This window comes from Malaya genurostris, chromosome 2 (assembly GCF_030247185.1).
Source record: "Malaya genurostris strain Urasoe2022 chromosome 2, Malgen_1.1, whole genome shotgun sequence".
Classification (NCBI taxonomy): domain Eukaryota; kingdom Metazoa; phylum Arthropoda; class Insecta; order Diptera; family Culicidae; genus Malaya; species Malaya genurostris.
In genome coordinates, this window is record NC_080571.1 from 258,984,608 (window position 1) to 259,002,447 (window position 17,840).

A 17,840-nucleotide genomic window follows, 5' to 3' on the forward strand; every position below is an offset into this window, starting at 1 on the left:
TTTCGAAACATTAACTCAGATTTGGTTTTACCAAACTAATTGTTTTGACAGTTATGTACATCAAATCAAAGCTTTATTGCTTCAGCTACATCGATGCATTAAGTTGAACGTAGTGGGACATTACAAGCATTACAAACGCCACCTTACATAGATAACAGGTTTTTAACTATACGAAGATAATGATATTCAACTTGTTGTTTTTTCAACCCAAAACCCAATCTGTAGCATTAATTTGTTTCTCTGTTTTACATGTAATTTTTGTCCACGATATACTGTCATCAAACCCACCGTGTATTTGTCACGTTAATGCAAGACGGAACTGCATCTCGGAGGGAGTAAAGAAAATGGTGTGAATTTATAAAATTCACTTATAATAACTTGAAATTTCGACAATTTTTACTAAACGTGGCTAGTTTAGAGTTGCGTATTTGGACTGTGGGGAATTTTATTACAAATACTACTGTTCAGTGTTGAAATCATCCCCGATGAGCGGAACTTTAACTGTTTATGATCTTCAAAAACTGATTACAGTTCTGCGAAGAAAAAAAATCAAAAGCATGTTTGGTAGTGATAAATTTTATTGCGAAAAGTTTGGTTTTTCATTTTTCCAAAAAAAGTCTAGCTATTTAATAATTGTTCAAATACACGATGCGCACATTCCACTACTGAAACTAAAATTATATTTCCACATTTCCCTCTTATCGTATCTTGTGCGCATCGTAACGGTATGAACGTAGCTTAACATATTGTTGACAGCAACACCATCGCAGCAAAATTCATTGGCTTCTGGAACGAAAAGCTAAAGAGTACCTGGATTTTGACACAGATTTTTTAATGTAGTTTGCGACCCCACTTTAATTTCAAGCGAGACGATTTGCATTTTCAACTTAAAACTTAAAATAAAACACAATTTATTCAAATTTTAATCAGGCTAGCGTCAGTATCAAATTTCCCAGGTGCCCAGCATTAGTGTAGTCGACCGCCGCACTAATGGAAGTACGTGCGAAAGCATTCATGTCCGCGGGTTATTTTAATCGGAGCTCGAATTTTTCGTATTGCGGATATTACAATCTATGCTCAATAAATGCAGCCTTTTCTAACAAAGCAAAAATTCGAATGAAATATACCAATTGCGATTGCAATGAATGGGTTTTCAAGTGGTGAATTGAATCGGATTACAAGAGTTCATCTTTTTTTATGATAATACGGAATTTTATCACATCGGTTAAATGAAACCCAGTGATGTAGTTAATCGAATGATAATACATGCATTCAAAACAAAGAAAAAAAAACCGTTTCCAACAGAGTTACCGTTACCGCTCGAAACTGATCGGTATTTTTTATTCCCGACAACGAATTCATGTGACCTCTTCAGTCGTTCAAGTTTTGTTTCTGTTTATCCACGTTCCGAGAAGCACTAGAGAAGCCGAACATTTTGCAAAACAAATAACTGGAAAATTCATTCCTCGCCTACTAATCCCGCCTGCGTAGGGGAAGGTCTTATAAAGAGTCCCTGCTGGCCAAAATGCCCCCTTTGCTTTCTTAAGCATTGAAGACTTTTCTGAACCAAAGTTTTATCACTAACACTATCTTTTCGTAGGATCTTTCTGCTGTGCAAGTTTGGTGGTTGTCGTTTGCAGGAAAGTATGAAAACACTAAAAATTTCATTTGACAGTTCGATATAAAGTTTTGCTTCGACTAAATAGATGTTTTATCCGCCATTTCTTTGATTTGACATACTGATTATCTCAAAACAGTAACTTTATGGACATTTCAAGAAGCATAATGCATCATTGTTGTGGGATAAAATGTTTTTTATTGTGTGTCATGCCACTGATTTGTTGTGAGACATATTTTACGGCTGCTGGGGGATTATGTCTGAGGCGAGCGAAAAAAACTAAGAATGTGTTTATATCAATCAATTCTCATCTTTTCTGTTGGAGTCATTGAAAATTATGCTCCTCATCCGTATTGCAATGAAATACTTACATTCTCGAGGAAAATATATCAATACACTTGGAAATATCTCAATGTTTTCTTAAGAGGGGCATATTATAACACTTTACCCTACTTGGAAATTCATTCGAAAGGAAGAACCGAAGACAGTTTTAATGCCGAAAAATTTCACGGTTATGGTTTGCTCGTTCGGAGGACTACCGGCTTGTATTGCTTGCCTGTTGCTTTCCTAGAAATTTAAATACCGGTTGAGTGCTCAATGATTACTGGTACTTTTTTGGTCGATTTTTAGGAAAGCTAGCAAAATCTGACAGCGAGTGACATTACGTATCGTTCAAACAAAACTAGAACTGTTTCCTTATTAGTTTTAACGATACTAAAACTTACTACAGGATATTTTGTAAAGAAAATTCAAGAAAAACTTTCTAGTCACAGTGCTCAAGTAGAAGCGAAGAGAACAAACTAAAAATCAAAGTAGAAACTGACATTATTTTTAAGACTGAAAGTAAAAATCGGAAAAGTGCAACAAACCTGTTTTTATCTCAATGGCTTAGCTTTTAGCATTGTTAGTGTCTCAATTAATGATTTAAACATGCAAAGAAACTAGGTCTGTCGATTTTAAATTCAAATATAAAAATTATAACAAAAACTGAAAACACCAACTTCGTTTAACTTATATTTTAAATATTGTAAAAATAGTACATTTGAAATTCACGATTTGTACGAATAAATATGACTAAAACAGCTTGCCGTCATGTTCGTTTCAGTTCAATTATCATTTTCCTGTTTATAGTCTAGCTACGAAATATGTTCTTATATCCCATCAAAAGGTTCTTTGAAGATATTGAGCTAATTTCGGCCATAGCTGTGGTATGCATAGAATCATAGAATAAAAAGACAGGAAAAGGAAGTATGATACATGCTTTTTCAACTAATCGCTGGCGGTCTATACACACGAATTTACGACCAAACGAAACTTCTGAGTGGCTGTTGATAACTCTCAAAGCATGTATATACTTTAAAACAGAGGTGGAAATAAGTCCACTTTGCGCATGAAAATTTGAATCAAGATTTCCGATTTTGAATCGAAAAACCGAACACTGTGAATTAATAAATTAGGCTACAAATCTAAAATTGTGATTATATTTTAAGTTATTTGACATGAAATTGAAAACCGTTTTAAATTCTAAGTGAAACCAAATTTTATCTTATCAAAAATCATTCGTTTCAAAATTTATTATAATATCTACAAAAAATATGTGATATGAAAAGATAATACTGACTATTTTTATTTACGGTGAATCAAAAAATTTGCTTATTTCCACCCCTGCTTTAAAAGTTACGTAAACCGCAGAAAACTAAGCTAAATTCTCTAGATATAATCTCGTATAAAAAATAGGCATACACGAAGCATTGCACGTTGTGTTGTACAATGACTAGAAAACACCAAATGTATTGCCTCATGATTATCCGTAGCACCTTATTATTATTGTTATAACTTTAACCCGGCTTTTACCTTTTGGTCGTTCACCGGGGGGCGTCGCCACTTGTTTGGGACTCTACATGTATTCGAATGTCACGACTTGTGAAATAGTCGTAGTAACTGGCTTTGAATATGGTAAAGTGTCTCTCAAAGTTGACAAGGAAGAAAATTTAAGGAGAAAAAGGTCTCGGATTGAGAACATCATTTCATTTTCATTGAACTGATTGTGTACATACTTGATTTCAAATAAAAGCTACTAATATATTTTTGATTTACTTATTTTTGAAATCTTTTTACTATCATAATTTATTTTTGGTTCGTACCGACTCGGGTGGAAGAGATTTGCAAACCAATAGGAAATCATAACAAAGTCTGTTTGAAAAAATAACAACAAAACCTAAATTCTGGCATTATAATATCAAAGCAAGAATAACATATTTGTAAAAGATAAGTTTTTCAGTTATTTGATATTCTAGCATTCAACATAGAATAAAATCATAAACATTTCTCTTAACTGAATCTGACGCAGTTTATTCAATTGTATTTTATTTGAAAATAGTACTACTTAACCAACTGTACTCAATGAAATTGGAATATCTCATTAATAACAAAATAAGATATAATAACTAATTTTGCTGCTAAGCAGATGTTTTCCTTCGATGAAATATCAAGAAAATATCAAGTATCGTTATAGCAGCATAGAAGCATAGAAACATCAAGATTATTTACATCTACCCGGGAAGACTGCTATTGGGAATATAATTTTTATTTTCCATCACTGGAAACGAGAGAAAACGCTAAGAGATATACCACTGGAAAAAGCAAACAGTCACAACCCGTTTAAACTTCTACATTTCAGTACAGCTTTTTGGAGTGCTGTTTTGATTCAGTAGTTATTTGCCATTCTGTGCGTACACTAAACAATCGTTGTTCCCGTCATCCATGGAGCTCACGCAGTAACAGGATTTTTGTGTGCAAAAGTATCCTTTGTAGCTTTATGGACCTACTGTAGCGAGTGAAGAAAAGCGTGGTTCCAAATATAGACGCTCAAATGTTTATGAGAAAGAGCCGAGTGATAGACCCAGCATGCCAACCGATAGAAATGTTCCTCTGGTGGATCAAAAACGGCAAAACGAAACGGAAAATTGCAAGGAAGTGATCGGTTTTTTTTCATGACAAAACGGCTCTCACGGTTCGTATGAAGTAGTGAATGAAGTAGCGAAAAACTGAAAATTTGCCTAAAAGTATCGCCAAAGGAAGGACAAAATTGTCCTTAGCATGAAGATGCTCTATCAACTAAGCTATTTTGGTATATGCAGAAGCACATTCTAGAATGCAAGCCAATAAAATAGCATTGAACACGTACATGATACTGCGGCCGGCTGAAGTGATACTGCGGCCGGCTGAAGTTCATCGTGTACAAGTTCCGATTGGATGACCTAGTTTCACAAACTGCTCTAATCATCCTCCCATCATCTCACTCTGTAGTTCGTTTTACCCATCTGCGTAGAACGAATGACATAATTGCACTCTTTGCAATGGTTACAGCTGTTTAAACTGTGTTGGATTTAATGATTTTTTTTTTGTTTCGATTATAGAGATTGGCCTCTCGAATCAGAAAAATTGTCTGACCCTTTGTGCAGGGTTAGGAACCGAACCCAGGCAAGCTACGTAGAAGGTATCAACTTACCTACCACGCTATACCCGTCCCTGTTTTATTTTGAATTTTAACACATTGTACTACCGCATTAGAAGCTGTCTGGAACTTAGTTTTTACATTTCATCAAAGTCAACGGGAAACTGACCGAGGTAAAAAAAACTATATAAACTAAAAACAACAAAAAAATTGAACATTCCAAAAAATTATTTCATATTTTTTTAAAACATTTCACCAAATTGGAAAATGATTAATCCAGTCACAAATAGTATTGAAGTAGCTCATGTGCGTTGACTTTTAAAAAACTGATATCAGAATATTGAAATTGTGAATTATCATTTCTTCTCGGATTTGAATTTCGATGTCGGATAATAACATGTGTTTTCTGGAAGAGCAACTTTTTCTCCTTTCCATAGTTCGAAGTTACTACATGGGACTGCCGAGTGTGGCTTTATTAAATTATTTAATGACGAAGTCTAGATATTTTCATAATAACCTCTAATTTAGCCGAATTAAAGAATTACGATGAAATATGACTGAACGTACGAAGCAAAATATGCGTAAACAAAAGATATTTCTGTCTTCTCATTCTTCTCCGATTATGTTAAATTCAGATTCATTGATTACAGAGGCATATTTCAAAATAACTCACTATTAGAAACTGTGAATAAGACACTACACGCTCTATGAACAAAACTCATGGTTTCAGTTGCGATTACTAAAGTTCATAAACTAAAAAATATGTCAAAATTTGAGTGTTGGTGATTGCCGAAAATTTGACAGAAGCTGCTATATTGCTATCTATATTGTATACAACATTTTCAATTCGGTGGAAGATGCTACAAGAACTCGAGTCTCTCAATGCATGAACCGCGAGAGAATTATTCTACATTTCTTCGCTTCACTTCATACTCTGAGTGTTTCACGCCCTTAAAAAAAAATTTACAGTCTGATAATGATCGTTGCTGTGTGGAATTCCCCAAGAGATGATTCTATCGCAATTATCAACTGCCTGTGTAGAATCGGATCGCGAAACGAGAATAAGCGACCGTTTGTTGCTTCAGAGAGGATCCCCACAGCAGCGTGCTAACCTTTGATTCTCAAAAATGTCATCGAGAGAAATTCGATCTCGCACTGGTGTCGATTCTATGTTAAATGAGCCATGCCGGGTTTTTGTTGTTGAGATGATATCCGTATCTCTTTGATGGCACTGGTTCAATCGTGTGAAGAGTTACCAGTGAGCGTTCTTTGATACGATAAAAGCCATCCTTGCAGGCCATGGGTTCTCTCGTATTTATTCATACATTAGAGTAATCGTTGAGTTTTCAAACATTTGAGTAAAAAAAATGCTTCTTGCAGTTCAGTGCGTTTTCATCCTCGGAATATTTTTATCGAATTTAAGAAAACATCGTGTTTCATTGTCGTTTCTAGATTCGGTTTTTGAAATCATGAATCATCAATCATAGATGTCTTCAATAGAAATTTTGTGGTATAAGAATATCAATATCGTTCAATTTTGACTCCAAACTAGTCAAAAGGAAACGGTTTTGAATCATTTTTTTTTCGCTTTTGATTTAATAGAAAGAAGAATTACTTTGTATACAAACATTAACTTAGAAGAATTTTTTTATTTCGAGTGCAAGGAATTCAAGTAATGTCCCGGGTTGGCGGCTCAATGCATAGGACGCTGGTCTTACAAGCCAATTGTCGTATGTTCGAGCCCCGACCTGGAAGGATTCTTAGTGTCTGTAGGATCCATAGTACTAGCCATGCAATGATTCTGTACACTAAGAATCGGCTGCGAAGTCTGTTGAAAAAAAAAGGCCAAATTCCACAAAAGGAATGTAATGCCAGGACTTTGCTTTGCTTTGAAAGGAATTCAAATTTTGGAAAAAAAATGTTTTCTTATTTTGAGTAAAAACTACTCAAATTTTGTCAACTTCGTCCCTTAACTGAAAAATGAGTAGATAGGTGGTAACTCAAGTTTGGAGTACGTGCACTTTTTATGAAGTTGACCGCTCTATAGTTAATCTCCATACATTTTTTGTTGTCTTTCTCTGTCATACAATCTTTTGCCTGTCCCAATAAAATGATGAACATCATTAGGTAAAAGGGTAAAATTATTTTATGAAGTTCCATCGTGCAGTGATGAATGAAGTGCTGTCGACATCGCTTGAAATTTTTATTTAAAGAAAAGAAATTATTCAAGCTGAACTACATTACTGGTAAATTCTATATTTTCGTCAAAATATTGTATTAGATGAATTGATTCATTCGTAAATGGTAATCAGTAGATAATTAAATGAACTGAGTTCTTACTGTTTCTGATAAAAAATAAGTAATCAATAACCGACACAGTTTATATATCAAATCACCTGCGAAGAGTTTTCTCTCCAAAATAAATTCTTTGCGATCCGTAATTGAATCGGGATTTGACTAGCAATGCGAAAGTCGGCTGAATTTCTGCTATCGGATCGTATGGCAAAAATTGTTTGAAAAATTTCAATCTCAAAACCATGTCAAATTCTTCCAGTTCATTAGGAACTAGATATTCTATAAACCATAATCCAGGCTAGGAGAGGTAATTCCGGTAGAGCGACTTGGTTAGATACTCGTCAGCAAATCAATCGCAATTCAAACAACCAAAAACCAAAACGTAGACCCTCACCATTTTCATATATGACACCAAACTGGAAAACATCGAGACATGTGCCTATTGTTTCACGCTTCAAGACCAATGTCGGAATGGTACCTGTTTTGTGTTCGTCTCGTTCGTCCTTTCATAACCAGTCCGACACTTTGCTCCGAACGATGACGGCATGCAAATTGACATCGTCGTTAGGCGATGGCCTTGCCAGTTTCTTATGCCCGATTAAACGGACTTCCTGTTGCTGCACAGACGACATAGCCTACCTTGGTTTCCTGCTGACATCAGCTTTTGTTTAGACACAATAGAAAGATGGATCAGATATACATAGCATGGAAAGAGATGAAACTCGTCGTGTCGAAAAAGTTCCAATTCTAATGAAGCTTCTCTTTAGTCCTAGTGCTGGGGATACGGAAACAATTTACGAACCATGCCGAGGACCATTTGTTGTACAGCTGAGTCGAGAAGGAAGTGGGGGGTCGAATGCCATGAGTAATTGGTGCGTCGTAGGTAGGAAAAAAGTACATCAACACTTTTTCGAGAAGTGTCTGAATCGAGGGTTGATAATCTTTAGGATAATTTTCTGTTTTTGCCTGTCTGGTAGAAAACGTCTGGAAGTTCACTAGGAGCTGATTAAAATGCCGGAGATAACCTTTTTTCCCCCGGAAGTTGAACTACTCTACCGAGAGCATTTTAATGAGCCCTCTCGATGGGGTTTGATCTAGATTAAGCTGTAATCATAATCAATTAATTGAGTTTATAAAAAGATTCATCATCTTTTCATCTTTATGTGAATATTAGATCGGTGCAAAGATGAACTGTGGTTTTCAGATTACTCACTCGAATAGGAAATTATTCAGAGGGCTGCACTCTTGATGTTCAGTCGTGTTTATTACCATCTTTTTGTGGTAATTTCTCAAGGATTTTTCATTGAGTTGGTGCTCCCCACTTTTACAAATTAAAGCATTGTTCGGAAATTCGCACCGCTCTAATGAATACATCGCGTGGCCCAGCAAGGATCAGGACTAAACGTAAATAACAGCCGATATTTTCGACTGTGGGAGGGGATTATGAAATTAATGTTCAACTGTCGTCATTCGGGAAGTACCGCAAACTTTATAATGATAGCGACGTACCACGGTTCGACGAGGGATGGTACGGGGAGGATTGAACGGCGGGGAACGGAAATTCATTTCATTGAGTAATTGGGTACCAACCTAGCGATGGAGCTTTGATGGGAAAAATTGAATTCCTGGCGAAGTTCGTGGCGTGTTTTGTGCGAGTCGGAAACAAGAACAAGTTTAAATATAATTGAGAAAGTAAACCACCATGATCAGATTTCCACGTGTTTCAGTCACGGAACGATGCTAATCGGATGGAAAAACTTCTTACTGGTCTTGGCGAAGATCCACACCACAGGATTATTGCCGTTGTTTTCCTTTAATCGACGAAAAGCTGCGTGTGTGAGTTTGAACGATAACGCACCTGTCAGCACACTGAAAATGTTATTCAATGTTTGATATTAGCTTTTTATCAAGCTTTGTTGCTTAGCTCTAGGAATTTCGTTTCTTTTAAAGTCGAAGTAGGAATTCTGCAAGATCACAATTTTAAAACTGAAATTGATACTGCGAAAATGAAATATCATTCGACTCTAACAGTTAGGGAAGCAAACTACTTATGAACACATATAATTAAAGTATTTGTGAAATAAAATCGATAGAATCTAGGTTTTAGCAACCGGTGAGTGAAAAGTAGGAATCCGTTGACAGTCGGTGGGTTGCAAGGATTGCACACGTACAACTCAGCTCGGTTCACATTCGCGGATGCTGCGAGACTAGATTGCAGAAATTGATTGAAAATGTTTCTTTCAAAACCGATTCGGCAAAGCATTTTGGTTTCGATTGAAATTCCTTGCCTGCAAGTAATGAAACACATCCCCAGTGCCAGAGGGAAATCACGTCTAGGGAAGATGCTGTGAAATGGATTTTTTTTGTCAGTTTTCTTCTCATTAGTTGACAACGTTTCAATTCAAGTTAGCTGAGTTGTTTAGGAAATCTTTTATTCGCTTATGTTGCAGATTATTTGCTGGCATCGGAGCTCACTCTCTCTGGTATAAAGGATGAGGTTGAGATCTTCACTGTGGTAACTGAGTGTCAGCAGAACCAAACCCTTGGTCGGGAATTTCAGATTCCTACTTCAATCGACATTCGTATTCTGGTTTTCACACGTCTCCAAAGCCGATATCTGAATCAATTCTGGTTTATGCTTAATTCATTCGGCACTATAAAATTATATTTTTTCTCAGCTTTTAGCATATTTCAAAGTACTACTAGTATGGATTCACTTAAAAGGATTTTTTTCGATTACGGAGCTTTTAATCTTAAGGTTTTAAGCCGTCCATAAGTAGTGCAAAGGTTGAACTTTTGATCGATTAAATCAATATTGCATACATCGATAAAACTCCGATGAAAGAATTTTGGGTGATGCATTCAAGTGAAAATTAGTAACAAATCATTGAGCTTCCATGGATTGCTCTTGTTCTACTTTGTACTTTCATTTTACTTGATAAATTTCCAATTTGAATCATAGACAGGATAACCATCGAGAGTTGCAGAATATCAACAATTTCTTCTTCTTCTTTTTTGGTTGGCGTCACCTCACTTGAAATGACGCCGATTTGCTGGCACAGCAACTAAGGCTATATTGCCATTTTCGTCTGATAATTTTCGTATATAGTCCAATGGACTTTCTTTTCACTGGACTACAAGCGCAAATCTCGCTGTGTGGCTGCGTCGAATCGTCAAAGTACGGATGAAAATCCTTTTTGCCTTTCTCATATAGAAAGGTTATGCAATCACTGTGAAAACCGACTTTTGAACCGAGGCCCGGAGGGCCGAGTATCATATACCATTCGACTCAGTTCGTCGAGTACGCAAAATGTCTGTGTGTGTATGTACGTATGTGTGCATGTAACGTTTTTTTGCACTAACTTTTCTCGGAGATGGCTGAACCGATTTTTACAAACTTAGATTCAAATGAAAGGTGTTGAGGTCCCATGAAAAGTTTCTGAATATAATTTTTATCCGACTTTCGGTTCGGGAGTTATGGGGTAAAATTTGCAAAAAAAAAAGAAAATATGTGTTCTAACTTTTTTCATAGATGGCGCGACCGATTTTCACAAACTTAGATTCAAATGAAAGGTCCTGTGGTCCCATGCTTAATTCATGAATTTCATACAGATCCGACCTCCGGATCCGGAAAAATAGGGCAAAGTGAATTAAAAATTGTATACCAACACTGAAAATGGGGAAAATCTTAAAAAAAAATTTAAATCGACCTCAAATCTTTTCCAATTGATAGTTTTTATCAGTAGACGGTCAAACAAACCGATTTCGGTTATTCTTTTAAGAATTGAAGAAAATTATGTTGAAGAATACCACTAGGTGGATTAAAACAGGTTTTTTTCTTGCGAAATACTCGAATTTTCTCCGGACTAGCACGATCCAATGTTTCCCCTGGAGTGACAACAATTACTAACACAACCAGTTTGTTTTTTATATAGCCGCCACTAAAAATGGTCTGATTTCAAGTACTTTCCACCTAATAAAGGGGTTGCGGACGGGAACTAAGTATTAAGTAAATGAGGTCAATGTTGTTTCCATACGATAATGCAGCAAATTGTTTTTACTCAACGATTGAGTTTACCTTATTCAACTTTAGGTTTAATGTGGTTTACCTAAGTTTTTCTGAAAATAGTCAATAAAGCGAATGAAAGGCAACGTTTACAAAATCTAAAAATTGGTTATTATTATTTTTCCGTGTAAGGCAAAAAATCATGCATAAATCGCTTTTCAATTGTTGTCAAAATACAAAGAGCAAAACCACCCAACAGCGAGAATTTCGTTCAATAAGCTAAAGCTAAGTAAACCGTATCAACCTGAAATTGAGTCTATACGACTCAACTGTAGAGTAAATATAACTCATCTTTAAGTATTTTTTGCAGGTGCTATACGGAAACTACCTGGAGCCACTTTACCTAAGATTAGGTTATTGAACGGAACCCCAAATTAGGTGGAATGTACTTAAAATTAGGTTGTTTTGCGGTTCCGTGCAGACCTTCAAAGTTTGCGTAACCAAAGTTTACCTAGTTTCCCTTTAGGGTGTATTTTTTACATCCGCTCAGCAGGGTTGCCATAAACACATATATTTGTCTAAAATCAACTATCTATTTTGTTACACAGACTCTGTGTCACATATTCATTTTCAAATAGGGTAACGGCTTCCTATTTCATCTCATGTGCAAAGACGTTACCTCAAAAACCTGATTCAGCCACTAAAATCACTACCATTATTTCACATTTCTGCCCAATTCGTCTTGCTCCTGGCTAATATAAAAAAAAAAAACAGCTGAAAACACTTCTGATATATAGTTTGGAAATAATTCGACTTTTGAAAAACTATTCGGTCGTTCTTGTTTCCTTTTGTTTTACATTTCCAATTTTACTGTAAGATTGACTGGATTGGCCTTTAAAAAATATTAAAATATCAGATGCACAGCCAAAGAAACACACGAACTTAACAGCGTTATGGTGATATATATATATATATATATATATATATATATATATATATATATATATATATATATATATATATATATATATATATATATATATATATATATATATATATATATATATATATATATATATATATATATATATATATATATATATATATATATATATATATATATATATCGGAATGAAACCAGTGCTACTTGCTCTGCCATAATGGTAATTTCATTAGCATTGAAGACGCACTTTCTTGTAATATTCGAAGCCGAACCAGCTTTTTTTAAAAATAAAAATCAATAATATATTCAATCTAATGTCACGGATATCAACAAAATACTTTTTAATGGTAATTTTTTTTCATAACTTTACGAGAAAACTTGACACCGTTGCGATACGAAATGGCATGAAAACAAGGTGCAATCAAGTGAATTGAGTGCAAATTTTCATCTTATATTTTGGGCGATTTTTATTGATTAGCGGGTAGAAAATTTTCAATAGTTGATTGAACAAGTGAAAATTGAACATTACCAATTATGATGTCATCCAATATTGAATAGTGGTGTAGTTATGTGAAATAGTGATCATGTTCGGAGACGAATCAATTTGTAAATATTCAGAAACATGACGAACTGTAAAACTTGAGACAAAAATGTTTCCTAAATTTAAATGAGAATTCATTTTTCAATGGTAAAAACGATCGCTGAAGAATTCAAAACGAATACTTGAATAAACACATTAAAACATTTCACAGTTTGGTTCAGGTGAGATATAATTCATGTTAAAAGTTATGAGATGGGAACAGGAGCTCAGATAAAATTGGGAGCCGTTACCCGATTGTAAATATTCTGTTTTCTTAGAAAAGCTGTGAAAATTTTACTTATTTTACAGATTTCGCAATGTTCGCATACAGATTTCTATGAGTTTGAAGATCCTGGGGACCTTTATTTTGTTAACTCAAAGGAATCAACACAGATTTGCACAGATTTTTTGAAGAAATGATCTGGCATCTCTGATTCCTCTTTATACGAATGAAAATTCTCTTGCGTGCCGTGCGGAGCAAAATACTTATGGATTAGCAGGCCATTTGCACATGTGACAGATTACCATTCGTGACCAAAGGCATCATAAACGGTGAGTTCTACAAAACTGAGAGCCGCTAACAACTGGACAGAGGATCAAGTAGTGCATCCGAATGCAGTCTCAAGATGGTAATTTTTATTGGATCTCAATTCTCCAGAAAGATAACAGTTTATAACAGATATTCTCGTTGAAAGATCATTGACTCTTATCTTCATAATTTCCTACTGAATCGAAATGGAAAATTCTCGTGAAATGCTTCTTGCATGCAAAGTGTTTTAGAGGCTATGGCAGTTCTGTTATGTGGTTTCAGAAATGTCGAACAAAACTTTACCAATCATGTGTTGCAACATGTATTGGATGCTGACCCAACGTTCGTTATTTCTTTAGAAATAACCATTTTCGCCTTTATTTCTTCTACAGGTGGATAATAGTTCTAGGGATGTATTTCCAAATGAGAACATATTATTAACTCTTACTTTTGTATCTTTAAACAGAGTAGATCAGCTCATTTTACGTGAACTGCTTTCTGTATCAAAAGTGCTTTTATGGTTTCTTCGGATTTTTTTTATATCGTCTATTTAACCCGGGCTTTAACCATTTTGGTTGTTCACCGGGGGAGCTTCGGATTTGTTTGAGGACAGTTTCAGAATAGTTGGATAAAGCTTTACCAGCCATGAGCTCCGACATGTTTATTGCAGCAGTGTCATAACATCTTTAAAAAAAACTGGGCAATTCAGTTATTGGCTTTATTACTTTTACAGGAAGATTGTAATTTTAAAGATATATTTCAAGAATGATTTTTCCAAATGAGTACAGCCATTTTGAAAGATTATTGACTTTTTTTGTTGTACCTTTGAACAGTATTATGATTTTCTATTCACGTGACATGCATCGTGCATGCACAGTGCACGAGTCCTTCAGATCATTTATGTGGATGATTTCCAAATAATTGAATCTAGCTTTATCAGCTATATGTTTTAACTTATTTTTGCACTAGATTTTCGTTTGAGCTGTTAGTAGAAGTTAGAATTTTTGCAGCAACTTTAGTATTCCCTTCCTCTTTGGCACCAACAAACAATTCAGTTATTGTCTTTGTTCCTTCTGCGGGAAGATAGTAGTTTTGAAGTTTAATTTTAGGAATCTTTTATCCAAATGAGAAACGCTCACGTTGAAGAGTATTGATTCTTATCTTTCAGTCTTTCTACAGAATTGGCATGGAAAAGTCACGCTAAATGCTTCGTGCATGCACAGTTTGTTTGAGGCTTCATTTAGATTTTTCATATGGATTTAAAAAAAAAAGTTCAAACAAGCTTTACCTGCTATGTGAGTTGATTTATTTTGCAGCAGTGTTAATGTCTTTTAAATCTTCTTAGTTTGTGTCGTTTGTCTAAATAGACAAATAAATGCCATTTTGAAACATTTTTGACTACTAAAGGGTTATTTTTTTTCTGGTATTTTTTTGGCAACACTGTTTTTGACAGATCACGCGTGAATCGTGTCTTGTGTCATCATCAAACTTGTTCAGCTCGGTCTATAATTGATTCATGAATGGGCGCTGGCAAAGTTGAAGAAAAATCCACTTTTTATATAAAACATTTTGTTTAGCGACGAAGCTCGTTTCTGGTTGAATTCATACGTCAACAAGCAAAATGACCGCATCTGAAGTGAAGACCAACCAGAAGCATTGCAGGAGCTACCGGAGTATTCCAAAAAAGTCACTGTTTAGAGTGGATTATGAGTCGGTGGTATTATCCGTGAAATACCGGCCGATATGTTGGTGAGAGTGTGCCAAAATTGGACCTTGGGCCATCTAAAGCGGAGCCGCGGTCAATATTTGCATGAAATCGTCTTCAAACATCAAATTATACTGATGGTTCTATCGATTCCAATAATGAATTCGTCAATTTCTCAATTTTTTGTGTTTTCGTTTTTTGAAAATCAAATTCTGAACATCTTAAAAAATCACCCTTTATAATCATGTATTCTGCTTCACCGGTCTTTTAAAATACGAATAGGTGGACTACTTCCCTTTAGAAAGACCAGAACCACTGGTCGAAACGTCGGGTAGTATAAAAAACGCGTATACATTTACATTCTCTCATGTTACTTTCAACCAAAATCACCTAGTAAATTTACGTGAAATGCTTCGTGCATGCAAAGTGTTCCAGTTAGATCTCTTATGTTGATGGTTTCATATAAGGTAAAAAGCAAGCTCTATCGTTATTGTGTTTCGACCTTTTTTTAGCAGCAGTGTTACCATTTATTTCATCTTTTGAAACAACTTTGAGGACAGTTTGAGTGACTCTAAACTGTTTCATAAATCGAGCTGCACGAATCGGTATACATTTGTTGTTTAGGTTGAAAAACACTGGTGGCGTGAGTTGCTCTGGCTTTGCACTTTCGAGTGCAATTTTTCGATTTTGTTTTATAGCCGTTTCTGCAGAAAAGTTTAAAACCAGTGCCACCGGTGTTTATCAACGAAAAACGCCAATTGAGAGTAGATTGATGACACGTTTATCGTATTCAACTGCGAATTACTATCCTATGCGGCTCACTCGTTACACTTTGATTTTATTGATTTTTATTCCTTTGCTTCGATGGAATTTATCCGAGGAGTCGTAATTAATTTCCGGTAATTATCTTAAACATATGTAAAAAATGTGAATCTACCAGAGTCGCGTCCCCGCACGTGAGAGTGATTTCGCAATAAAGAACTTGTTTTGCAGAAGCTAATTATCACTCTATCATCGTAACTAGGACGAACTCTTGAGACGTAGATGTAAATACTTAAGCACAAAAAAAACTGAAAGTAATTTCCATATTCCCAAAAGGAACACATTTAACAATTTCGACCGAACCAGCAAAGTAGAATAAAGTTTCAACTTTTTCATTCCAGTGGTGGCGCAATGGGCGATGCGAAACCACGGCAACTTGTTGCGAACCGAATACCATCTGTATCTGCCACTTCCAGACATCCGGATACTGGCAAAAGTAATTTACACCACTTGGTACATGCTCTCTGCGTTGAAGGGACTGAAAATACCTTTCAAGCAAAAAGTTTTCGGAAAATAGATCTAGAGCTGCATTCGGATACATGTTCGGATTGATATCATTGGAATGAAAATATTCTCGCTTCGGTTTGAGTTAGCGAGACTGAACCTGGGAGAAATGTCGAAACCAGTGTCGATTAATTTTCTCCTCGCACTGCATTTTACTGACAGCTCTCTTCAAGCTCGGAAATTAATTGGCGTAGGGTCGAATGCTTCTCGGTCACCGAATTACCAGCATACTGGGCCAATGAAACTTGAGAGTTGTTTGGCAAAGATGATTAAACTTTAATTTTCAGTTGCTGCTCGTCCAACTGGGAACCTGCGGGATTGCGGTAAGAATACGATTTCCTTTGGTCACCGCAATAATGAAAGTTTCCCTTCAGGCTAACGCGTTTTGGCATCTCGTTTCGGTGAGGAAAAGTTTTCTGTGGAGCTCAGCAGTGCTCAAGGTTTTGAGGTTTTTGCTGGTTGATTCCGAATTAATCCATTCAAAATTTCTGTACCAGCTTGAGAGGCGCCCAAGTATGGAAACGTAAATAGCTGTCAACTTGAAATGACGGATATTTTATTCATTCTGATTACTTTCAACACTTTCCGTTCGGTTTTGCGAAGTCGGATTAATAGTTAACTTCATGAAAAAAAGGATGCTGGTGGATGGTTGCTCGTCTCGGAAACATCTTTCATTCCGGTGCAATCCCGCTTTCTGTGACTTAAGAATAATTTAATTTCTTTTCTTGAGTAGTTTTCATCGGACTCGATTTGCTCTCGTTTTCACTAGCACTGAGAAATTGAATCGTTTGTTTATTCACTGACGGTCTGGAGGCGGTTTTCCCGAAAAAAAAAAACACTCTGGCAGGATGCAGTCACTGTTTGGCTATACACTACACTTTACCTTGGAGAACATTGTTGTCGGTAAGTTGGTTGACAGCAGGGACTACTGGAGAGTTCGAAGTGTGTTTAAACTTGTAAGGTTTACTAAACTTTGATACCATTTCGGTGCAATGCACGCACTTTATATACCTCAGAAAGCGGTTGTCACAAAACGGTGCGTGATCAGAAAAAAAATAACGCGACCGCGAAAAAATACTATCAAAGAGCAGTCACCCCCTCCCTCCGGTCGATCGCAAAACGATGAAAAACGCATATAGAATCAATCTGAATTTCGAACCTCCCAGCGAGTAGAAATGTTCAAGTTCTCCCACTTTGTCGCTGCCTTCTACAGAAACTCGGTTTCTCTCACACCTCGCACTCGTCCAATCGATCGAGACGCACCGATAAGCCGAGGCCTTTCGGCAACCGGCAGCCCCCGAACCGTACCCAGCATCCGCCCTCGCGAACCGTGCACCGACCGACCGAGTGGTAGTAGAATCATTGCAGGCATGCAGGATGG

General features: G+C 36.1%; 1 protein-coding gene across 1 annotated transcript in view; it reads right to left on the reverse strand.

Moving 5' to 3' along the window:
- Positions 1-17,476, reverse strand: part of LOC131429681 (cuticle protein 21-like) — a 31,033-nt gene extending 13,557 nt beyond the window's left edge. The window contains exon 1 of the mRNA XM_058593972.1: positions 17,343-17,476. Within this exon, the coding sequence (XP_058449955.1) occupies positions 17,343-17,354 (12 nt within the window). The 5' untranslated portion in view covers positions 17,355-17,476. The remainder of the gene's footprint in view (positions 1-17,342) is intronic.
- Positions 17,477-17,840: the final 364 nt, after the last annotated feature.